General features: G+C 42.9%; 1 protein-coding gene across 3 annotated transcripts; it reads left to right on the top strand.

Annotated features, from left to right (window-relative positions):
* The first annotated feature begins 166 nt into the window (after positions 1-166).
* On the top strand, positions 167-24,947 carry LOC139753448 (pyrethroid hydrolase Ces2a-like). Of its 3 annotated transcripts, none has more exons than XM_071669969.1 (12): positions 167-517; positions 15,998-16,193; positions 16,944-17,099; positions 17,309-17,456; positions 18,042-18,227; positions 18,801-18,994; positions 19,360-19,510; positions 20,286-20,461; positions 21,793-21,949; positions 22,854-23,010; positions 23,370-23,484; positions 24,146-24,947. In XM_071669969.1, the coding sequence occupies exons 2-12, from the start codon at positions 16,005-16,007 to the stop codon at positions 24,242-24,244; spliced, it is 1,728 nt and encodes a 575-aa protein (XP_071526070.1). In that variant the 5' UTR covers positions 167-517; positions 15,998-16,004; the 3' UTR covers positions 24,245-24,947. The 3 variants fall into 3 exon arrangements, with proteins under 3 accessions (XP_071526070.1, XP_071526069.1, XP_071526068.1); XM_071669968.1 differs by lacking the exon at positions 167-517 and adding an exon at positions 8,215-8,523; XM_071669967.1 differs by lacking the exon at positions 167-517 and adding an exon at positions 8,530-8,663.
* The last annotated feature ends 719 nt before the right edge of the window (positions 24,948-25,666 follow it).

Genomic DNA, 25,666 nt, shown 5'->3' with positions numbered 1-25,666 from the left:
TCAGGCTTACGTCACGATGAACAAGTTTCCATCAGGACCCTGACGACACCAGATCCAGAAATGGACCATTTCATTCTGCAGGTCTTGCCATCTTGGCTCTCCTCTTCGTACCCTGGCTACGCTGCAGTCTCAGCATGGACGCCACCCCTCCCGGTTGCCGAGGCCCAGCCGGCGTGTTGCTGGTGTCCACGATTCATTCTCTCGTCGACCTCCTCCTGAGTACACCGTGTCCATGAAAAGGTGCTCTACCTGACCAGCACTACCCTGGGGTCTGTGCTGGCGTAGAGAATGTGACTGGCGCCGTGAAGAAGCACCTGCTTGCAAGGAGTGATTTCGTGAAATCTCTTGCAATACATTGCCAGCCACTCCAAGCAGCCTCTTGCAAACATCCTGTTTTCTGAAACTTCCGCTGTCTCTCTCTCTCCTGCAAGAACTCGAGGGATTTTCTGTGAGGCGACGTACAAGAAGCGAACTGCCCACCTCGCTCTCAGTCTCTCGGATCTGCACTTGTTTACAGGTACGTCTGCGAATGGTGTTGTCTTCTCCATGTCTCCAGGGATAGTGAATGTAACTAGAAAAGAATTTTCCCCCACAAAAAACGAGTAGTTATTGAGAAGGAAGACCATGAATGAAAAAGATGAATAGAAAAGTAGAAGGAAGAAAAAAAGAAAAAGAGTGATGTAACTAGATAATTGAACACGTTTTGATTGGTCACTTGTGACGTATCCAATTGTTGGCTTACACAATTGCCAGTTCAAGTTATTAAGTTGTCAAATTTCATCTAATCGATATATATATATATATATATATATATATATATATATATATATATATATATATATATATATATATATATATATATATTTTACAGCTCTGATCCTTTGAGAGAGGTTAGCAAGTTTAATTTGCTACGGATAATGTCAGTCCTGCTTGTGATGCCACGATTCGCCATTATTCATTTCCACTGTCGGGTCCACGATTCGGAATGGCTTTCGCTGCTTACTTATCATTCATATTCTTACCCTCACGAGTACAGAACCAGTTGAACTGGGGACTCGACATGACTGACAAGTCTTTGCAAACATTACGTAAGAGCAAGCTTCGAATATAAAGCCATTATCCTAACTATATAAATCTGCTAAATTGGCAGAGCATCATGTACAACTTGCTAACTTGTAGCTTTTAAATGCTTGTCATATGATAAACTCCAAACGAACGTGGCGAGGAACTGCAAGCGTTCTTATGAATGTCAGTACCGGATTTTTATCATCGCTGGCCACTCGGTGCGTAGTGAACAGGTTCGTTCATTGAGCGCCGTTCGCTCTGAAAATACTCGCTGGGTTCTTGGTGGTGTATGTTAAGTTTAACTTAAATCGGTCGACAGACGTGGAGGGAAAAAATAGTATGTTTGATGACAAAGAGACAAATAACACTACAGATGGGGATGGATTTAGTTTTAGTAATCAGTGAGACAAATTGTAATTATTCTTTAATAGATGACCAAGTTTCTTGTCATCCAGGTTTACACACATTTACAGTTTCAGAACAATGATGTAAGCGTCGACTGTGTATGTGTGTGTGTACTCTCCCTCCTCACGCACACAACCATGACTCGCTAAGCTTCTCATATTGCAGTCGTTCTGGTCTTGGTATTTAATACGAGACGTGAGATCATTATACAGAGAGTATTGGAATAACCGGAGCGCATTCATGACACTAAGTGTTGAAGATGGGTTGTTGGAAGACGACGGGTCACCACAAACTGTTGTAGAACGCCACAGTGTCTTTGTCGAGAGAAAGAAAAAAAAAGAATCGGTTAACTCGAACGAAATACAGCGTAACTTAGAGACTGTGATCTGGAACTACAGAACGCACAGATACAGAGAACTATTTTCTATAATCTAAAGCCAAAAGAGAGGAAGTGTTCGTCGAACAAGACCTGATACGGACGATGAACAATACGGTTTCATCGTTCAGACACGGTGGTGAATGAAGCAGTGACTCGGGCATTAGTTCACGTAGGCGGTTCGATAACGACTGATATTCAGTCTTCGAAACTGAGCTCATAATCACTGAAATGATTCATCCTCCTAAGTTTGATAAGAATATAACGAGAGTTAGTGAAACTAATGACTCGAAATAAAGCTGTGGACACACATACATGAACGAACCCTCGAACCTAGACAGATGATCGCTTGCGTGAAACCTCACAAAGTTCATGAAAGTCCTAAGCTATTTACTGCAGCTTGTGACTGGTATACAAAATCATGGACGTCATCATGCATAATATGGTTCCTTCGGCAAACAAGAAATGATCATGGACGATAGATTAAAATTGATCGGAGACTTAGTTTTGGAAGTAAGGATACGCGAGCCACACTTACTCTGGTATGAGAATCGATGGAATCAGGTATATCACTAAGTCTTACAAGGCTGCAAATTTTTTTTGATAGTTCGTCAGGTCAGGGAGTTAAAGTCTGAGATGTACGGATGTCTAGAATGATGAACAGATGTCAGGTGCGACTATCAAGTTCACTCCAATTTAGGGACAGATGAAGTGAAGATTGAGCTGTACTGAAATTCAATGTGATTTATAAAAGTATGTGGGTCTGACAATATATCTGAGGATATATATATATATATATATATATATATATATATATATATATATATATATATATATATATATATATATATATATTTTCTTTTTCTTTTAAACTATCCGCCATTTCCCGCATTAGCGAGGTAGCGTTAAGAACAGAGGACTGGGCCTTTGTGGAATATCCTCACCTGGCCCCCCTCTGTTCCTTCTTTTGGAAAATTAAAAAAAAAAAGAAAAAAAAAACGAGAGGGGAGGATTTCCAGCCCCCCGCTCCCTTCCCTTTTAGTCGCCTTCTACGACACGCAGGGAATACGTGGGAAGTATTCTTTCTCCCCTATCCCCATATAAATATATATATATATATATATATAGACGTATGTATGTGCACCCGAAAGTCGAACCAAGACTGCGTAGAACAGCAGGCGAACAGTGTACCACTGGACCACCGATGAGTTCGAATCCCAGATGAGCAATGGTAATATTACTAAGACTGATTTACATGTGAACAGCATGTTCTGATAGATATGGATGAACACTGCGCAGTATCTTTAATCTTACGAGTATCCACGACAGAAGTCTGACTTGTATATATGATTTATGACTTTCGAACGGAAAAAAAATATTGCATGTATAGGTTGGGGGAGATGGCTACATCCCTCACACATGAAGGACCATATCGCCTCTCACTCACGAGGGAGTCAACGACCCTCAGGCACGAGAAAGTATGCTGCCTCTTACTTATGAAAGCAGAGATAACAATGACTCACTCGGGGCAGGGCAAGGAATCTAGGCAGCGGAGAGGAACTCCTGTAATAGATACCAGTAACTTGGCGCATCTTGCTTGTAGAGAATAATGGTGTTTGACACCGCTTCTAGAACTGGAATGCTATTCCGCGTTGCTAATGCTCCTTGTTGAAGTGTCGAACCTGTGTAAAGCTATCCTCATTGCGTTACTGGTCCTCTTTTCACCCAGTGAGCTTGACGGGAGGGTCTTAAACTCGACAGTGCTTTACAGGCACGGCAAGCATGACCAATGGGTATGATAGCCTGGTCTTCGACCTAACCCTTAAGGGTAATGTCAAAGGTCTTTTCCATCATGGTCAAGGGTCGTATAATAATGATCGAAGGCCTTACTAACACAAGGAATGGCAAGAAGTGTGATATCTACAGAGAGTTTAAACGCTCCTATACTCTCCTCTGATCAGTATATCATTTTTTCCTATCCACAAAACTTCCCTTTGGGCAGTCTCTTATCTACCTACTGATCATACACACAAAAAAAGATTCTTTCAGTCAGCAGCAGTAATCTGGTGTCCCCTCGGCTCTAGGCAATGCCAACCCATAAGACGTATGTTGGGAAGTGCGCAGCCTCTGCCTGAGCATCACTTGCCATGATTGGTAGAGAGCTCCAGCCTCTACCTGAACACCACTTGCTATGATTGGTAGAGAGCTTCAGCCTCCACCTGGTCACCACTTGCTATGATTGGTAGAGAGCTCCAGCCTCTACCTGAACACCATTAGCTGATTGGTAGAGAGCTTCGTGCTATAGCAACACATCTACTGTTGTAATTACAGGCGTTTCGTTTCCTTTTCTTTTTTTTTGTCTGCTTTGGTGTAATTCCAACATCACTCACTTGATGATGAATGATTGCGAATCATATTTCATGGCTTCGATTAGCGCAAACTGCTAACCTTTGAAAAAGGCAATATCATATTCTAACAGCATCATCAATGAGCGTTGCGCTTTCCCCCACCCACTAAACACACACACACACACACCCACCCACCCACACACTCACACCCACACACACACACACACACACACCCACACACACACACACTGAAATGCCATGCAAAGCAGTAAATTCCAAGCTTTTCCCCGACACGATACAGATCTCATGAAACAAGCAAATGCTCGAACAGAACAGCTCTCACCGTATTAATACAGAGCATGAAACACGTCCAGTCTCTACCACAACACTCCGACCTTGACACGACGACTCACACAACAACATCCAACTCTGGTGGATAGTGTGACTCAGCCAAGTCTCCCACACAACTCCAGCCCTCTTGCATGACACTTCTAACCCAAACCAACAAGACTCCTTTTACTATATAAGAAAGAAAGAAATGAACATACTCATAAATCACACAAAACCTACCGTGACATAGAAACATGACTACTCATCCATCCTTCGACTACTCATCCATCCTTCGACTACTCATCCACCCTTCTCATCCACTGTCATTTACAAGTTACTTAAGATCCTTAAATTCTCCTGTAACAGTTCATTCCAACGTATCAAACTCTTATCAAACTCCCACATAAAACTCCTCGACTCAGCTGCAAAGCAATGCTTGACTGATTCTATTATCATCCTTGATTCTAAATAACAAATTTCCAAAATGTGAAAGCTTTGCCAACATGGCACCCACCCTGAAACCCTCCAAACTCCACAGGTCTCCTTCCCCCCAACATCTATGTGGGTCATCATCATCACTAATATGCAAACTCCCCCGAAAAACAGATCCACAACAAAATCAACTAAAGTTACCCTCTCTTACGCGCACACCGCGGATTTAGGCCGAGTTACTTCAACACCTCCCTGCGCACAAACCTCACACACACACACACACACACACACACACACACACACACACACACCACATCCTGTATGACTTCAATCGGCCATAACCATCCTCTCGGACACTATGAGAGGCAATTGACGTCAACAAAGCCTTCGACACTGTCTCCTGAAACCTTTATGCTCTACAATGGAGTCTCCCAGCGAGCAGCTCTTTCTCCAGCTTTCTTTAATCTCTTCCCGCCACAACTTCCTTTTCATTTACCGGAAACTTCACTACTGTGAAAATATGGGACCCAACAATTACAACACCCAATTACTACATAAAGAACAAGAAAACGTGCATCATTACAGTATGTTATTAGAACACTTGGTTCACCTCAAACAGAGTATATTTGCATTCCTACAAAAATCCACCGTCATAGTTTTAAAGCACTACTCCACACATACACCCACCAGAAACTACACCCCTCAGGCATACACGGTACACTATCTTGTCCATGTTATGGCAATATCTTTTTTTTTCTTCAAAATTATAAACGTTTGTTTAATATAGCACAGGATCCTTAGTGGTCAAGATACAACTTCCACACTGAAGACATTGAACACGAAGACACTGAACACCTGTTCTTCAAATGTTCTCTTAGTCATCTAACAAGGTAGTCGCACGCATTACTTTACCAGACTAATTTGACCTGTGATCCCGACTAGTAGGCTTATAGCCTCATTGGAAGCGGGTCCTTCGAGGGACTTCCACGGCGTATCAGTTAGCGTTAGTGGTCCTGACGCATTCGTTGGGCGGAGGCCGGCGTACACAACCATCCAGTTCGTTATCTTTCTCCGAGAGTCTGGTCGAGAAACTGGGTACTTGGCATGGCACAGAGAGAGAGAGAGAGAGAGAGAGAGAGAGAGAGAGAGAGAGAGAGAGAGAGAGAGAGAGAGAGAGAGACCCCACTACCTCTTTTTTGCGACTGGTGCACCTCCAGGGCTGCGCTACGATCAGTAATGAGGAAATAATCAATTTCCTTTGTGGTTGACACATTCTTCGACCAGATCGTAATCCTTTTGTCCAGTGACAGTGATACAGCACAAGCCACAGGTGACTTTTGTAATCATGGTTTTGAACCCACGAATCTGGAATTCGAGAACACACACACACACACACACACACACACACACACACATATAGAGTTGAAGACCCCGGACATGAAGAAGAAAAGTATGTCTGTGGGTGTTACCTAATCCCAGGGACTGACTATAAACCGTGTAAGTTACCATCACATTAGAAGCTTTTCACAACGGACCTTCGTGGTGTATCGGTTAACGTCGCTGACCCCCGTCGCTTTCACGGGCCCGCCCGCGGTCAACCGCATAGGTTTGGATCCTGGTTGCGGCGGTCCATCTACTGTCAACTCAATAGATCATTCTCCCTTAAGGGCTGGTCGATAAAATGGGTACATGGCTTAGGATCCACACACACACACACACACAATATATATATATATATATATATATATATATATATATATATATATATATATATATATGTTGTTTCCTTTTCCCCGTGGACTCATAGGAATATATATATATATATATATATATATATATATATATATATATATATATATATATATATATATAGAGAGAGAGAGAGAGAGAGAGAGAGAGAGAGAGAGAGAGAGAGAGGGAGAGAAAGCGCTAATGAGATGGCCTTGATTAGGGCAATACCCGTTCTGTTTTAGTGACACAGGATGAAAATATAACTTAAACATTTTTAATACCACTTCAGAAATTCTGTATCCGTTTTTCAAAATGGCTAAAAAAAAAAATCATAACTCAATCTTGTCGTTGTATGCTGAAATTTTGGAATGAGTCTAGGATCGTCGTATCTCTGGCAGCTTATCGTAGCGTCATCGGTCTGGGCACTTACTATCTTAATGAACCTAGAGATCTCTTGGCCCTTACGCACTTGTAGTATCTGACTGGGTTATTGTATTTATTTGCTGACACCAAACCGTATTGTGGATGGGTGTTCATTCTCTCGTGAGAGTAAACATTTGAAATCTAAATTCGAATCCACTGTATATATGATATGCAGACTTCTTTCATTTTTCTTCCTTCGTCTGAATGAATCTCCCGAAGTCGTATTTAACAGATAATGATGACCATTTGTTTCATTCTTGCCATGGTTTAGGGCCATCTGTTTCACTTTGTGAATCAGATGAATAGAAACAGCAATTTTCTTAAATCTTCCCATTCTCCCTCTCCTTGCTTTATTGCGTCCATTGACCTACTTCATCTCTTCTTCTTTACCTCATCACTCCTCTCTTCCTTCCCCGCCCACGTATTCTCTGCGTACTTTCTTCGTTCTCTTTCATCAACGTCTTTTCACTGGTCCTCACCCCACCCTCTTACTTACCATTTCCCCCTCTCATTTTCCATAAGCATCCTCGCTTCTCAGTCCTACGTGGTTATCCTCTCGCTCTACTCCTTCGCCACTCTCACTCTCTTTACTCCTCCTCCCTCCCTCCCTCAACAACCCACCATTCCCCCCAATAACTCCGACCTGCCTGATCTCTCGCCTGGCGTCCTCTGTTATGTAATATTTCGTCAGACCACAGGGTTTTGTAGCAGTCTTGCTCCCGCGGTCTGTGATGCAGTGGTTCAGATGACCATCGTCCTCCAACAGGATCTCATATCTGAATAGAGAGGAGAGTGTAAGGGGTAGATGGTAATACGACCTAATCACGATATTCACTGAAACACTACGAAAGCTAACTAAAAGTGATTCCATCACTCGTCGCAGAACTTGACGTGTATGATCTAATGATATCTTGGATTTATCTAGAGAAAAAAATAATGATCGAATGACCCTTTCTACATCAGAAAGAAGTCGATTTAAAGAGGAAATACGTTGTGCGAGTGTGTGTGTGTTTGAGTGTGTGTACAGATAATCCAACCCGCATGATGAATCAAGCAACTCTAGCCGATAGAAGAAGGACTTATATCATGTGCTTGCGTCCACCGTCATTCCCCGTGACGCCAGATGGCCATCTTTCTATCACTATTCGCTTTCTACATTCTGTGATCGATCAATCCTCCTCAGGACAATCTCAACAGTGAAACGAACAACTGAATGGAAAAAGACAACAAACAGACTATCAAAATAGAAACAAACGCAGACGAAAAGCGTAGAGAAGTGTGTGCATCATAGGTGAAAATTTCCAATCTACCCGGCAACAGTCAGTGCGGGGTGTCGGTGGTTGGCTGGCATTCTCCCCTGCCGGCGGATGCGTGCGTGCTTGTGCTTGCCATTCGGACCCACCAGACCTTGAGGTAAGGGTACGCTCTGGGTACACTAGTCGTAAGCACCATCAGGTGAGTACGCTGCTCAAAATAGAACAGCGTGTTGTTGTGTATGGACCTAGGCGGCTGCGTACCCTCCATGCGGCACGTGTCTGGATACATTTGCCTGGGTATGAAGTTAATACCAATGTTTTCTAGTCTTAACTGGTGATTGTTTAGGATGCACAGAGACACGCATAATCAATTGAACAAACTGGTGTTGGATGTAGGTAAGGGCAGATCTATACCTTATGCATTATAACTTTTTTATGTAACGCATATTTTTTTTTATTATAATGGGTTCTCCTGGTGATTCTCGGTGGTGTGTGATGGATGAAACGACATGAACGAAAGTTTTTGCGGATTTCCCATTTCGAGGAAAAGAAGCAGATACAGTAGAACGCTCCACAAATGTACGAGGACAGGGGACGAGCGAGGGCTAGGAAATCGACAGGGCTGTTTGGTCGACCTGTTCTTGAAATAGGCCGACCAGAAAACCCCGCCAAGTAGTATTTTCCTTGTATCCGTGACAGGTCAAACTCCTACCGCCTGGGCTGGGCTGTCTGGTCGACCTAGCGACTTGTCCTGAAGGTCACGGGTACACCTGTACTAATGACCGATCAATCTCCTAACGCTAGACCGAGCCGCTTAGTCATTTTTAACCTGAATTGCTCAATTAGCTGTGAACTGTGCGTTAAAGAACTGGTGTTCTAAGAACAGCATTTCAATGTTACCGTATCGCAAGGCAAGAAATGGAGACGAAGATTGGACGTTCTAGCGTAAGCTGAAGTGAACGATGATGTTATTAACATATCATATGTAGAATGAGTAAGGTGTCATAATGGTGATTTGGAAGTATCCGAAAGCCAGCCATACTTTGAAGAGAGGGGTGGTGGGGTGGGAATAAGAAAACGATATAATGTAGAGAGGAGGCGAATTATGTAATCAACTTCTTGCCGAGAGAGAGAGAGAGAGAGAGAGAGAGAGAGAGAGAGAGAGAGAGAGAGAGAGAGAGACTACCAATGAGTACTTAGGAGATTTTGCTAAAATAGCAGGGTTAGCAGCAGCACGTAGCTCTCACCGCTTATCTTGCTCATTCAGTAGTTCAGTCGTCCGCCACGCTCTTTACGACGTCATTTGCTTGATTCCCTAATGCTTTTTAGTCGGTAAGTTTTTGGTATTTCTCAGGTATTGTTTTGTCTCGTTGAGATGCTCTGTATATCTTGTCCTACATACATATGTATATATATATATATATATATATATATATATATATATATATATATATATATATATTTATATTTATTTATTTATTTTGCTTTGTCGCTGTCTCCCGCGTTTGCGAGGTAGCGCAAGGAGGCAGACGAAAGAAATGGCACAACCCACCCCCATACACAATGTACACACACATACGCCCACACACGCAAATATACATACCTATACATCTCAATGTACACATATATATACACACACAGACACATACATATATACCCATGCACACAATTCACACTGCCTGTCCCTATTCATTCCCATCGCCACCTCGCCACACATGGAATACCATCCCCCTCCCCCCTCATGTGTGCGAGGTAGCACTAGGAAAAGACAACAAAGGCCCCATTCGTTCACACTCAGTCTCCAGCTGTCACGCAATAATGTCCGAAACCACAGCTCCCTTTCCACATCCAGGCCCCACACAACTTTCCATGGTTTACCCCAGACGCTTCACATGCCCTGATTCAATCCACTGCCAGCACTTCAACCCCGGTATACCACATCGATCCAATTCACTCTATTCCTTGTCCGCCTTTCACCCTCCTGCATGTTCAGGCCTCGATCACTCAAAATCTTTTTCACTCCATCTTTCCACCTCCAATTTGGTCTCCCACTTCTCCTCGTTCCCTCCACCTCCGACACATATATCCTCTTGGTCAATCTTTCCTCACTCACTCTCTCCATGTGCCCAAACCATTTCAAAACACCCTCTTCTGCTCTCTCAACCACGCTCTTTTTATTTCCACATATCTCTCTTACCCTTACATTACTTACTCGATCAAACCACCTCACACCACACATTGTCCTCAAACATCTCATTTCCAGCACATCCACCCTCCTGCGCACAACTCTATCCATAGCCCACGCCTCGCAACCATACAACATTGTTGGAACCACTGTTCCTTCAAACATACCCATTTTTGCTTTCCGAGATAATGTTCTCGACTCCCACACATTCTTCAAGGCTCCCAGGATTTTCGCCCCCCTACCCCACCCTATGATTCACTTCCGCTTCCATGGTTCCATCCGCTGCCAGATCCACCCCCAGATATCTAAAACACTTTACTTCCTCCAGTTTTTCTCCATTCAAACTTACCTCCCAATTGACTTGACCCTCAACCCTACTGTACCTAATAACCTTGCTCTTATTCACATTTACTCTTAACTTTCTTCTTCCACACACTTTACCAAACTCAGTCACCAGCTTCTGCAGTTTCTCACATGAATCAGCCACCAGCGCTGTATCATCAGCGAACAACTACTGACTCACTTCCTAAGCTCTCTCATCCACAACAGACTTCATACTTGCCCCTCTTTCCAAAACTCTTGCATTCACCTCCCTAACAACCCCATCCATAAACAAATTAAACAACCATGGAGACATCACACACCCCTGCCGCAAACCTACATTCACTGAGAACCAATCACTTTCCTCTCTTCCTACACGTACACATGCCTTACATCCTCGATAAAAACTTTTCACTGCTTCTAACAACTTGCCTCCCACCCCATATATTCTTAATACCTTCCACAGAGCATCTCTATCCACTCTATCATATGCCTTCTCCAGATCCATAAATGCTACATACAAATCCATTTGCTTTTCTAAGTATTTCTCACATACATTCTTCAAAGCAAACACCTGATCCACACATCCTCTACCACTTCTGAAACCACACAGCTCTTCCCCAATCTGATGCTCTGTACATGCCTTCACCCTCTCAATCAATACCCTCCCATATAATTTACCAGGAATACTCAACAAACTTATACCTCTGTAATTTGAGCACTCTTATCCCCTTTGCCTTTGTACAATGGCACTATGCACGCATTCCGCCAATCCTCAGGCACCTCACCATGAGTCATACATACATTAAATAACCTTACCAACCAGTCAACAATACAGTCACCCCCATTTTTAATAAATTCCACTGCAATACCATCCAAACCTGCTGCCTTGCCGGCTTTCATCTTCCGCAAAGCTTTTACTACCTCTTCTCTGTTTACCAAATCATTTTCCCTAACCCTCTTACTTTGCACACCACCTCGACCAAAACACCCTATATCTGCCACTCTATCATCAAACACATTCAACAAACCTTCAAAATACTCACTCCATCTCCTTCTCACATCACCACTACTTGTTATCACCTCCCCATTTGCGCCCTTCACTGAAGTTCCCATTTGCTCCCTTGTCTTACGCACTTTATTTACCTCCTTCCAGAACATCGTTTTATTCTCCCTAAAATTTAATGGTACTCTCTCACCCCAACTCTCATTTGCCCTCTTTTTCACCTCTTGCACCTTTCTCTTGACCTCCTGTCTCTTTCTTTTATACATCTCCCACTCAATTGCATTTTTTCCCTGCAAAAATCGTCCAAATTCCTCTCTCTTCTCTTTCACTAATAATCTTACTTCTTCATCCCACCACTCACTACCCTTTCTAATGAACCCACCTCCCACTCTTCTCATGCCACAAGCATCTTTTGCGCAATCCATCACTGCTTCCCTAAATACATCCCATTCCTCCCCCACTCCCCTTACTTCCATTGTTCTCACCTTTTTCCATTCTGTACTCAGTCTCTCCTGGTACTTCCTCACACAAGTCTCCTTCCCAAGCTCACTTACTCTCACCACCCTCTTCACCCCAACATTCACTCTTCTTTTCTGAAAACCCATACATATCTTCACCTTAGCCTCCACAAGATATATATATATATATATATATATATATATATATATATATATATATATATATATATATATATATATATATATATATATATATCACATCCATGTTTCCTATCTCTCTCGACTGTGGACTTCAACTCTATTGACTTCTTTTAGTTTGTCCGTTTAGACGGAACGGGCAACTGAATGCTGGGGAGGTGTCTAAACAGCCGGGTTGACTTTGAACCGAACTGCCAAGGCCGTACGAGCAGGATTCAGCTTTTGTTATGTCATCGTGTGCTTTCAGTCTCTTGTTATTGTATTGATTATCTGATTGATGTGCTCAGTGAGTTCATGTCTCATTTACGGGTCTAAAGATTGAATAGGGAGCAGTGGTTTCGGTGCATTACACATGACAGCTAGAGACTGAGTGTGAATGATTGTGGCGTTTTTTTTGGTCTTAATCTGGTGTTACCTCGCTGAAGTAGGGGGGTAGCGATGCTGTTTCCTATGGGGCGGGGTGGCGCTAGAAATGGATGAAGGCGAGCACGTATGAATATGTACATGATACGTATATGTCTGTGTCTGTGTGTATGTGTATGCATACGTATGTATATGTTGATTGTATATGTATATGTATGTGCGTTTATGGGCGTTTATGTATATACTTGTCTATATAAGTAAATGGACCATTCTTCGTCTATTTCCTGGCGCTACCTTGCTGACGCGGGAAACGGCGATCAATTTTGTGTGTGTGTGTGTGTGTGTGTGTGTGTGTGTGTGTGTGTATACATACATAAAGTTTAAGAGACTAGGTAACACGAGTGTAAAACTCTCCCTGTAACAAAGTGGTATTCACACACGCACACACACTCACACAAACACGCAAGCAAGGACACTGGGTGCTCTTCTGTATTCTAAGCACAAACATGCTTTTTGTGTAACTTGCAGAAGGCTGACAGTCTCTCTCTTGACTCCAAAGCGAAGGTCATATAACAAAGCGTCAGAGGATAAGAAAACAGAGGATTCCCTTACGTGGGTCCGAGCTGTGAGTTACGCAAGCTTCGTGTGAGCTGAGTTGCGTAGGCTTAGTCTAAGCGTATTAATTGAAGAGATTGTCAGCTCTGGGTTGCAAAAAAAAACTTGGGTCTTTCACTTGCATAAGCTTCATTTGTTTTGAGTTTCAGATGCTTTGTTGGAGCTTTGTCTTGCAAGAGCTTAGGCTAATCTGCACGTTGAAGAAAATGATATAGTTGAAACTGTTTCCTTCAGAAGCTTAGTATAGTCTGTGAGTTCCAGGAGCTTAGTTTTAGCTATATGAATTACAGAAGCTTTAATCTAAGCTGCGAGTCGCGGGAGCTAGGTCTGAGCTGTGTGGTGACGAAACTTAATCCAAGGCTTAAGCTCTCCCACTTTCCGGGTAACTTGCGTATCAAGGTACTCGAGATCAAGGCTACTTTAGGTCTCAGAAGTCCAGGAGGTACGATTTATCGTGATACGGTGGAGGATGTGGTAAGCGGTTGGGGCGTCTTGGTGTATGTAACGTCCTACGTAGATCTAAGACGCAGAAGTAGAGCAACGCCAATGGACAAAATGGGATGTGCAGATAGGTGGACGAACGAATAGAACCAACCATCAAGTGGACGGATAGATGGACCAGTGGATAAGACCAACAAATGGGGGAGATAATGGATGAACAACGAGAGGGGTGAACGAATAAGCCAGGCGATGGGTAAACAGAGGAACGAGTCGATGGACGGAGGACTGTGTGAACGAACAACAGAACAGACCAAGGGATTATACCAGCAGCGGTGTGACGGCGGCTCACACGGCCCCGCGGAATTCACCAAACTATATGTCGACATGCGACTGTGAGCCTATTGTGCAAAGCTTAGCGCTTTTCAGAGACGCATTCAGAGGGTCATGACCGACGCCTTTAAGCGAGTTTGGGGAGGTTGCTGAGAGTGTTCTCACTGTGTGCCGTTGGAAATAAAAGTGTCTGTTCGCTATCTAAACTCCTGTCCACTCATCTTAAGAGGAATACTATGATGTCATCTGAGAACATTATGAAGGTGCTACTTAGCATTGCTAGGAATACGGTGTTCGTCAAGCGAGGTAAATGTAATACAAGAATTCCTTCATCTAAAAGGCACCTTTTAAGGTCAGGAATGTTTCTGGAAGGAATTAACATAGGCTGACTCTCTCTCTCCCTCACAGTAATCTTGCAGAAGCTCTATTTCAGGACAGTAACACTGAAAAAAAAGAAACCCAAAATGGGCGAACGAGACGAAGAGCGAAGGAACGGATAAGCAAAGAGATTAAGGCGTGAACAGATGAAAGGAACGGGGGGGAAAACAGACGAATGGATGAACGACTAGAGATGAGGATGAATAGATAGACGAACTTTATTGCTCAGGGCATAAGGATCCTAGGCCCCCTCCTCGGCCATACCTACATGATCTAACTCTTACCACGAAGCTTTTCTGTTCAGGCACTCGACCACTTGAGATCATGATGACATAGATAAAGTCTATCGTCGGTTGGTCACGGGAGCCGCTCTTATCATTGGCGGTGACAGTCACTTGACCTTCAGGCGGGATTATGTGCTGATTAGGTGGTGGTGGGGAGGGAGAGCGGTGAGTGTGGGAGAGGAGGGAAGGGTGGGGTGGGGTGGGTGGGGGAAGTGTCAGTGTTGGGAGGCTGGGGAAGGTGGCCGTGAGGTCTGGGAGTTTCTCTCTCTCTCTCTCTCTCTCTCTCTCTCTCTCTCTCTCTCTCTCTCTCTCTCTCTCTCTCTCTCTCTCCTGAAAAACAACTACGCTGATAACTTGTTACAAAACACTTAGATTTTACTGTACCTGTTCGCTCTCCTTAGGGAAGATGACCGAGCCTTTGAAGGAAAGGTTGCTGGAGCTTCTTCGTGGCTCACAATGCATGAGGGAAGGATTTCTTGGTCTTTCCCCGTTCCCACCTGCCTCTCTTAGTCGCCTTCTGATGATGGCCGGCTGCTGTGTTATGCTTTGTTGTTGATGGTCGGCCGCTGTGTTAAACTCCAATACTGAGGGTTGGCTGTTGTGTTACACTCGGAACGAAATGTCTTGTGTTTTCTCTACAGTTCTAACATCGGCTAGAAGGCTTCCATGCTTGTGTGTGTGTGTGTGTGTGTTTTTCGTATATATATATATATATATATATATATATATATATATATATATATATATATATATATATATATATATGCTAACTGGATTTAGTGAATATTGCGAGTGGAAAAAATACTTAAAGATTACTTTTTAGATGAAAACAAAATCTAAAAAAGTGTTCAGGAACTTGTAGTAAACTATTTTGGTAAACTTTTCGTCTTCATCTTATGTATATAGTGAATGCATTAATATCTCAAATGTTTTATACATTTTTCATCACTGGAGAATCGACTGACCGTGATCATCTCAAGATTCTTATTCATAAAGACTGACGAATGAAGAAGGTAGTGTCTCTTACTTACGTCAACTTGTATACGCTCCAGTTGGAAGATGAATGTGGTGGCAGCGTTGGTGTTGGTGGTGGTAGCGGTGATGGCGGTGGCTGATGAGGCCCCGGTGGCGAACACTCTTCAAGGACGTGTGGCTGGGGTCAAGGAGGAGTCTACCAAGGGGAGGACCTTCTACTCATATCATAGAATTCCCTTCGCCAAGCCTCCAGTAGGCGAGCTGAGACTCAAGGTCAGTCCACAACAAACCCCGACCTAGTGCAGTGCATATTGGACCAAGGAGAAAGTCCCGTTTTTTATGATTGACAGTTACAAAAATATGATGGATTGCACTAAAAACTTTTAATTGATTTTAAGCCAGTGTCTCTCACTACACAATGTTTTTATGTTTGTGTACTTATAGATTAGATATGATATGAGATGTATCACCTTGAATTAGTTGCTTATTTTCATGAGTGATTTCCCCATAAAACGGCTAAATATTACTATTGTCAAAGGGTATTTCAATGCCAGGAAAGTGAAAGACCTCATACAGTAACATCATACATCACTTCCAACTGTAATTTCTTTGGGGACTATTGAGAATATTTACTATAGACGTACTACTGTTAGTCTTGAAGTTACCTTACTAGCGATATTCACCTGCAGTACGGGGATAAAGAAGAGCTCCCTTGGTTTATAATGAAGGTTTTACATTAGCAGGAGTGAAAAGCCATCTTTGGGTGTTGCCATTGCTTCATGTTTGGCAGAGGAGGGGAAACAAGAATCTCCTCGTTTAACACAAACACATGATATAATCTGCAGTAAAAGGAATCGAGCCTTGCTTTAGTCGACTCGATATTGATAACATCTGGAGCACAGGGGGTTAAAGGATCTCATTTCTTAAGCTGACTAATATCATCATCACGACGTATTCTACAGGAGTAGGAATTGGAAGATACCTTTTCTCGATGGGATAACTTCCTGATTGCGCCTCCTGCAGGACCCCGTGGCTGGAGAGCGGTGGGAAGGCGTACTGGACGGGTCTACCATGCCGGAACCTTGCCTTCAGATCCCCTTCGGTATCTCTGTCATAGGCCTCCCAGATGTCCATGTGGGTAGGGAGGACTGCCTCTACCTTAATGTCTTCACGCCAGAGGTGAGATTCGCTAACTTCTTCGGGGAGTGGTGCATACAATAGTACTCTTTATATATTGTCGGCCTCCATGAAACATCACGCTAGATTAAACTCCATCAGAAAGGAATTATGCTTACAAGAGATGTAAAGTGTTCAAGTCATAGTATCATCCCACACTCATCGTATAGAGAACCAATGTTTTAAGTAATCATATAGTTGATGGTCTGCAGTCAGCTGAGGAGGGCAGTAACCTGCCAGTGATGGTGTGGATCCACGGCGGCGGGTTCTTCGCTGGAAGCACGAATGAGTACTTGCCCCACGTCCTCCTCAACCATGATGTCGTGATCGTGTCTATACAGTACAGGCTGGGCATCATGGGTAAGTACTCACTGACGACTCAGGGTTGGGCTTCTTATAAATGGTTTATATTAGGTATCCACTAACCAGCCGAACAGGTCGTTCCTTTGAGTTGGCTGTCCACACTTAGGCAAATTCATAATCATATAAGTAGAACCAGGTTCTCCTCAGGTATGAGGCCCTGATCACAGTGTCTTCAATCTTGCATGTTAGTATTCGGAAATACATTGTCTCATTACTTCCACGTTTCTGTTATGGGCTGAACCTTTTACCTTCAAACGTTGGTGGATCCTTACGTGACAATGATGATTTCCATGACTCTGCTGTTGTTAGAATAACTTAGGATTTGTTTTTTTACAAGCCTGGTCCCTCTCTATTTCTCATATTGTTCTAATGAACAGAGAAGCTATCATTTCTACTATTTTCCTTTATGTCATTTGAGGACTGAAATAAAAAATGCATTCCAGAATGTATTCAGTGCGTCATTATCTCTGTCTTCCTTTTTTTTTGAAACTGAGTAATATTACGTTTAGTCTTCATGACTTAGAAAAGAGAAGAATTTCGATATGAAGTTACTCATTCAGAACTGTGTTTACCCTGACGAAGGTTTCCTGTCGACTGAGGACTCGGTGATCCCGGGCAACTTCGGGCTGAAGGACCAGACGCTGGCGCTCCAGTGGGTGCAGAGGAACATCCACAACTTCGGCGGCGACAAGACCCGGGTCACCATCTTCGGCGAGAGCGCTGGCGGGGCCTCGGTGCACTATCACATTCTCTCACCCAAGTCTGAAGGTGAGGCAGGCGCTAGGTAAACAAGTATAGAGTGGAACATAGGGAGAGTGCGTCTGCAGGGTCGTCACAAAGTATATGGCGCAAACTTTAGAATTCTGCGATCTCTTAGTACATCCAATGTGTGTGTGCCCATACACCCATGGGAGTAAAACATGGTACGTATTATACAAGATTAAGAGACGGGGCAACACGAATGTAAAACTCTCTCCCCCTACGGTACAAATGGTCGTCACATATGATCACACAGAACTGAAGCATAAAGTTAGTGGCACACGATCTACTCTCTCTAAATTCTAAATAACCATTTCATACACTTAGTCGAAAGTCCTGACTTTCTGTTAAGCAATGGAATCCCCAAGTTGCTTTAAAAGATAGGCTGTTCAAGTAATAAATGAATGACTGTACTGCATTAGTTTCCCCTTTACAGTTCAGGAGAGAAATCCTTCTTTGCATTTCAGGAGCTATTGTTGATTGCCATGTTTCAAGATGTCCTCATGCTATATAGAATGGAGATCGTTACATTTCAAACAATAGGTTACTAAAGGTTTGATCATACATGTCATCCATGTCCAGGCCTCTTCTCCCGCGCTATTATGCAGTCTGGGTCGTCCCTTTGCCCATGGGCGTTCACTTGGTCGGCCGCGCCGGTCAAGGACAGAGTCGCCGAGGCTTTCGGATGTAGTACATCGGAGGGCAGTGAGGCTCTTTTGACTTGTTTACAGAGTCTTGACGCCATTCAACTGGCATTGTACGCCTCTGAACTGAACGTAAGTTCTTTTTCTTCTCTCTCTCTCTTCTTATATATTAGGTATTTCAATCTATTTCAAGAAGAAAAATGCACTTGAAGTTCCTTTTATAAACACCGTCCCGGTGTAGTTTTGTGAGGTGACCTGTGCCTGAATGACATTTGCCTTTTTAATGGTGTCAAGAGAGGTTTTGGGGATTCAGTCAACCTGAAGATATGTAGGGTATATAAGTCACTGAATTCAACTGAATTTTCCTCTACTGAGGTATAGTGAGGGTAAATATTTAGGACAACTGTCAACAACTGAAAAGCCATGACGCAAGTTAGAGGTTACTGAGAGTGTAATGACAATACCAAGTCTCGTTAGTTTTGTGGTTCTCTCCTTAGGATTGGTTCTTGTTCCCCATTCGGCTAGCCCCTCGCATGGACGGTGACTACCTGCCTGAGGAACCGAGCCAACTGGTGCGGAAGGGGCGTCACCAGCACGTTGATATCATGACCGGCGTCACGGCCAACGAAGGAGGACTCTTCACCATGCGTGAGTCTACTGTTCTGTTCTTTAGCTTGAGGTTCTCTTACTGTTTGGTGTCCATTACCAGTGGGGGAGTCCGAATCTGCTCGTTTTGAAAGAAACTGGAAAATGGTTTTCCAACATTAACTCAGGTTTATTTACTATTAGTACTAAATAGGTTATTAACAGTCATCACTGGATGAATGCAAAAATGGTTGAAAAGTTTAAAGATTCATAAAATGGTAGAGAAAGGTTATGGGATGAAGCCATACGAAGATGGCACTCGTTCCAATATTACACCAATATTAATCACACACACACACACACACACACACACACACACACAGGTCCCGGGTTGACAGGTTCACAATCTCAGCAGTAGCAACAGACAAGAGTTCCTTCATTTCGCCAAGACCATGACATGAAGTTAAGCAAGAAACATTTCAGAGAAGATGTAAAGAAGTACGTCTATACCATAGGTAGTAGTATACACCGAGTTAGATCTGAGCCCTCTTGGTAGCGTCTGAGTGTGATGATGTGGTTGTAACTGTTGCAATGTCCTGTTGTTGACTGATGCGGGTCACTGTGTGTGTCTGAGTGTATCTTTGGCCTCTTTAGCCCCTCAGCAACAGGAATGAGCTTTAAACTCGCTGAGCAACAAATCTGACTTTATTTACCATTAAAACGATTACAGTATTTCAATACTTGCAAATTGACTTTGTTTCCAACGTCTCTTCCTTGCTTGGCAACAAAGTATTAACTTCGTTATTATCTTCTCTTTCACCTTGCGTTCACCCTTCAGCCATGTACGTTAGACGGGAGCTGCTAGATGTCTTCGAGACCAATTTCTCCCTGGTCGGCCCTGCCAGCCTCCAGTGCCACGAGGACGACCATCCAACCGACGTCGCTACCCAGATTTACAGGCGATATTTAGGTGAACTGAAGTTCGACGAAACCCGAAGCGAAGATGTACTTAAGGTTGGTATGCCACTAGCTTTTCGGGTGTGAATCTTTTGTTGCAGCTCTCGACATCTCAGGCGTATCACAAGGCGAACCACTGCTAGCTAAGCTTCTCTCTTTGACCTCATCATCTCTCCTCTGTTCACCAATATGCTGTTTTCCTTCTGGTCATTTCGCTGGTGGAGCGATGTAACCATCATACCCCCATCAACACTATTGTTCCCCAGGGCTATGTCCTGTCGCCTACCTTCTTTCTTCTCTTCGTGAGTCATCTTCCGTGAATCTGAAATTTAATTTACACCTACGCTTCTACTTTACACTAACTCATTTTCACTCCTCATGACTCCCCACATTCACTCTTTTTCCTTTACCGATTGTACTTCCTCTCATAATTCAGACGTATGGAACGCCTGGTTAAATTCAACAATGCTAATACGCAAACTGCAATTTCTGCCTATATTTCAACCTAAGTAACTTTGAAGCAGGGATTACACTTTTCTCTTAAGTGGTTGTGGTTGGGCATGAAATGCTGCTTCAAAGATCAGGGTGCCGAACATACTTGGGTGAGATTGTATTGGTCGCTTCTTGTTTCGTAATGCAGACGTTGAATGTTTATGGTTGCTATGCAGCCGGTGATTGTTCCGAGTGCTGTGTTTCATGTGGTTTCCATCTTTGTTATGTTTACCTTTGAGTTGGTGCGGGGGGATTATGAGGGAATCTTTCCTTAATACTGGGAAGGATTTATAGTTCACTTCCTTCATGGTCAACAGTTGGTCCAATAAGACTAAGAGAATCTGCCTCTCAATGCTCTTTGCTTCTAACATACAAGTCACTAGTCTAGAAAAAGAGGGAAAATATATCTACATTCTTTCGAACATTCATATACTGGAAACTATACGTAAAACTAGTGTCATTATCTCTTGATTACTTTATATAAATTACACTGTCAAAATTATATTCTGAATATCCTCCTGTCTTTACTCATATGAATAATCAACTACAGGTTTTGTATGTTGGAGGTTCCAGTCACGGACAAAAGTCCACATCAAGGCCGAACCTTAATTGAAACACAAAGGATCATGAGAGGGGGAAAAAAAAAAAAAGAGACATGAAAACATTTACGAATTTTGGAGGAAGTCAAGAACCTGTCTTTTAAAATGTGAATATATCTAGAACTTCAAACAACCCTCGACAAATAATTCTTAAACAACATATCAACATTCCAGAATAGTTTCCAAAATCCCCAAATCCCTTAGACAAATTTTAAGTATCATACGTAGCATCTGCATCCTCTTCCAGCGATCAAAGGCAAGACTTAAAGGTTCATTCGTTACCTCCTCCTCCTGCAGGCGTTCAGTGCCCGGCATTTCTTCGCTGGTGTCGACTGGGCTGCCATGTACCACGCCAGGAACCAGCACCCCAACAAGAAGGTCTATACGTACGAGCTGCAGCACACAGGGGAGATGTCCTTGAGCGATTTCTTCGAGAAGAAGGACGACAAAAAGTGTAAGTTCCGGTGGGAAGATGTGGCAGAAATTTGGTGGTATCTTCTGCCTACATGTATAGCGCAGACAGGAAATGTTTCCGAATATCACTTAAAGATGGGAGGGGCAGGATTTTGTAGACGCTGCCAGGGTATGGGGGAGCTATCCCTGATCTCCAGCGGAATTCTGATGCAAAGCTCCTTGAGAGGTATGCAGGAGAGACACACAAAGCCATATAAGAAGGCAGACAACAAGGAACCATGAGCCATACACTAGAATCAATCGGACTTGATGCTCTTTTTTTTTTTTCCTCGTCACCATGAGATGCCTATGTGAACTAGGGCTGCAAGTGTTCACAGTAGTTCAAAAGAAAATAACAGTACAAATTATAATGCACAATCTGAATTCTATTTAGAGATGCAGCTTGGAGGAAGATGCTCATTAATCATAGTCTCAGTGACTGAAATCTTGTACATCGCAAATGCCTGGCGCCTTTTAAAATCAAATGAAGGATTATAGATGCATCAGCTTGCCCTTTAGGTGTGAAATTTGCCAACATCCATTATTACATTAGTTTGTAAGGTATTAATGAAAAGGGTTTTCTTAGTCATCCGAGACACTGTAAATGGATTAGCCAATGCTCTGTCAGATAATCTCATTAATTAATGGACGTCTATAATATCCGTCCCTTAATTGGTCATATGCATGTCTCACACGTTCTTATATGACCAAAGAAACACTTCTAACGTAAACCAAAATTTCTTATACGGCTTTGTGAGGCACTGAAGGTTGTTATGAGGTCTTACCATCCATCCATCACTTCATGTAACTTGACACCTTGTGTAGGATCATTACCGTTAAGGATTGCCTTAAGCAGTTTTACCTTCCAGCTAAGATCTGATGAACCGTGGTGGTTTCCTCCGCAGGGGTAGTTCACGGCGACGACCTATTCTATCTGTTCTGGGGTGGACCGATTTTTGACTCCAAGTCAACGCCAAAGCCACTCAGGGACCTACAGCAAGAGGAGGACCTGGCATTGAGAGATATCATGACGACCCTCTGGACCAACTTCGCTGAGACAGGGTAATGGGGGAAGTCAATGGGTAGCCATTCTATACCAACTGGATAATACTCTTGCATTTCGCATGTCTCCTTACCCTCTCCATTTTCCCAACCGTGCACAACTCCTTGGCAGTTTTTACTTCGTACTACGAGAGGCACTGCAATCTTTATAGCTATACGCTGACATCCTCTGTAAAGGGGACTTTAATGTACACCAGAAATACTGGTTTAAGCTCTATCCGGGATGATCCTGTTGGAGCTGAGACCTTCTCTTTTAACTGGGTTCTCTTGTGTGAATGCTATTAGCAGTGACCCTGATGAGGAGTCATCTTCTCCTGTAGGTGCTATAAGCGATGACCTTGATAGGTTCTCTCCTTCAGGAATCCGACCCCGGACGACTCTCTTGGATTTACCTGGGAACCTTCCACTGAGGACAACCTCCAGTACCTTGCCCTCAAGCTCAATCCCACCATGGAGGCCGACCAGCGCCAGGAGGTGGGTAAACATTTGCTATTGGAAATTCTAGGTTTCCCAAACTCCTACTTTATGTTCCTTACAGCTGTACGTTACCAATCTAATATAAACGAAATACGAAAAAATTTCGATTACAAAAAATTTATTTCAGATTAAGAGAATTTCTTATTTTTTTCTGTTACATATTTCTGGTTATGTTGTTGATGAATAGAGGCAAATCATTAGAAAATGCAAGAAATATTGAATCATCTGACTTATCAAGTATCAAATGCTACCATGGTTGAGCAGCCAGGTGCGACTGCCTTTAAGTATAAATAGTTTGCATACATGTTCATGCACAGTAGCACAACTCTCGTCAGTTGATTTTCCTGTTCATCATCATCATCTTCCCATTAGACAATACGCTAATGATAGGCATTCGTGACTACACCATGGCCACGTATTGAAATTATTTTTGGTAATTTTCCAGCTGCTCAACAAAAAAAAAAAAAAAGGTAGATCCACTTCTGTCGTTTGTGTAAGGATAAAACCCCGTTCTGATACGTGTCATTTGCCAGTAACTTAACCCCATGAGTGTACAAGTCCCTTCCCGCACAGTACCGGTAGGGAATTACACACACACACACACACACATTGAGGGTTGAACTCACCCGATGCCTGAGGTATTTTTGTCTTGTCTCAGATGCGGAGGTTCCACGCGTCGCTGCCGACCAAGGAGAACTTCATTCTCCACCCTGACCTGGTGAAGGCGGAGCCAGGTGGCGGTCGAGAAGAACTCTAAAAGATGCAGGACCAGCAGCTACTCCGTACCGGCCGTCCACATCGTCATTTCGGGGACCATGTGGTTCTCAACAGACTGACCAAATCAATCAACAGAAGTACAGGGATTTGTCGATGTGAAAAGTCTCTTCTCACAGGATCAGCATAACGGAAGATTCAAAGGACATTGGTGATAGCAAATTTTTTCACCGAGAATGTGTGCGTGTATGACACCTATTGTGTGTGTGACAACTACTGTCGAGTGGGTATTAGTAATTTGCTTCTTATACACAATAAATCACGAACACAATGACTTGCTCATGAATAAAATAACAGCAGAGAGTCACTAGTGGGTAATTCTCTAGTTGAAAAGGACGGGGGAATCTGTGAACATATTCTGCCATACTTCCCCTCCTTACAAACCTGGCGACAAGTTGAGCCACAAGATGGTGGTCAAAGTGACGAATGAAACTGTAAAGTCTTCAAAAATCTGAACTTGGAACACTGACCAATCGCATCCTGGAAGCCTCCAATTGGGAAATATTCTCAACTGGGGAGAGAGGCGGGTAAAAAGCATAACGTAATTCCTCAACGTATTATCAACTTCAGTCAACTGAGAGTTCGTCGCCAACAGATAGATGGCTAGGATGCGCTTGCAAGCTGCCGGGCAAAGCTCCAGTGGTAGATGTATAATTTGTAATATTTGTAATAACACTGTGAGTGAAGTTGGAGTATTTTATTATCACCTTTTTTTTTTCCATAGCTCCCAAGATGGTGTACTGGAAGGAGGCTCAAGTTAAGGTCTCCATCTTTCTCGTCCAGCTATCCCAAGCCATCGTGGATATTCACAATGACCTACAATAGAAATTTACGCACACACACACACACACATATATATATATATATATATATATATATATATATATATATACACACTCATCTATTTTCGGTCATCAAAGATTCTTTCCATGGTTGGGTAACCATTAATGAACACTACATTGGTTAATAGTATTCGGTCATCCACTCCCACTTCTGTAACATTCTGAAATACTGTATTTATAACGAAAGTGTGCATGTATAACCATGAAGGAAGTGTTAGGTGTAATTCATACAGGGGTCAGGAAGTATGTATATAATCATACATACGGATGAGAAAATATTCAGACTCTACACAGTTTAGATTTGGGGAAACTAGAGTTTGTTTTTCAAGTTTGGTCACCGATTCTAGAAAAGCACATGGAACTAACAAACCCTTAAAGTCCAGAGGAGGAAAAACAAAGATGGTAGTAGAATAATCAAAGGTGGGTAACAGTAAGAAGTTAGAGACAATAGATTTGTCCACTTTGGAATAAAGAAGAGTAAAAAGGGTGACTTGAACACATCCTTCATGATGTCAACAATGAACACTTCTCAGAATAATGAAAATTCAAAACAACCAAAGGTC

Source organism: Panulirus ornatus, chromosome 14 (assembly GCF_036320965.1).
Source record: "Panulirus ornatus isolate Po-2019 chromosome 14, ASM3632096v1, whole genome shotgun sequence".
NCBI lineage: Eukaryota > Metazoa > Arthropoda > Malacostraca > Decapoda > Palinuridae > Panulirus > Panulirus ornatus.
This window is presented reverse-complemented; position numbering and strand designations above follow the sequence as displayed.

Coding starts and splice junctions, on each gene's coding strand:
- LOC139753448 (XM_071669969.1), top strand. CDS start 16,005: ATGAATGTGGTGGCAGCGTTGGTGTTGGTGGTGGTAGCGGTGATGGCG. Junction 17,457..18,041: donor GTACAGGCTGGGCATCATGG/GTAAGTACTCAC, acceptor ACCCTGACGAAG/GTTTCCTGTCGACTGAGGAC. Junction 23,011..23,369: donor ACCAACTTCGCTGAGACAGG/GTAATGGGGGAA, acceptor TCTCTCCTTCAG/GAATCCGACCCCGGACGACT.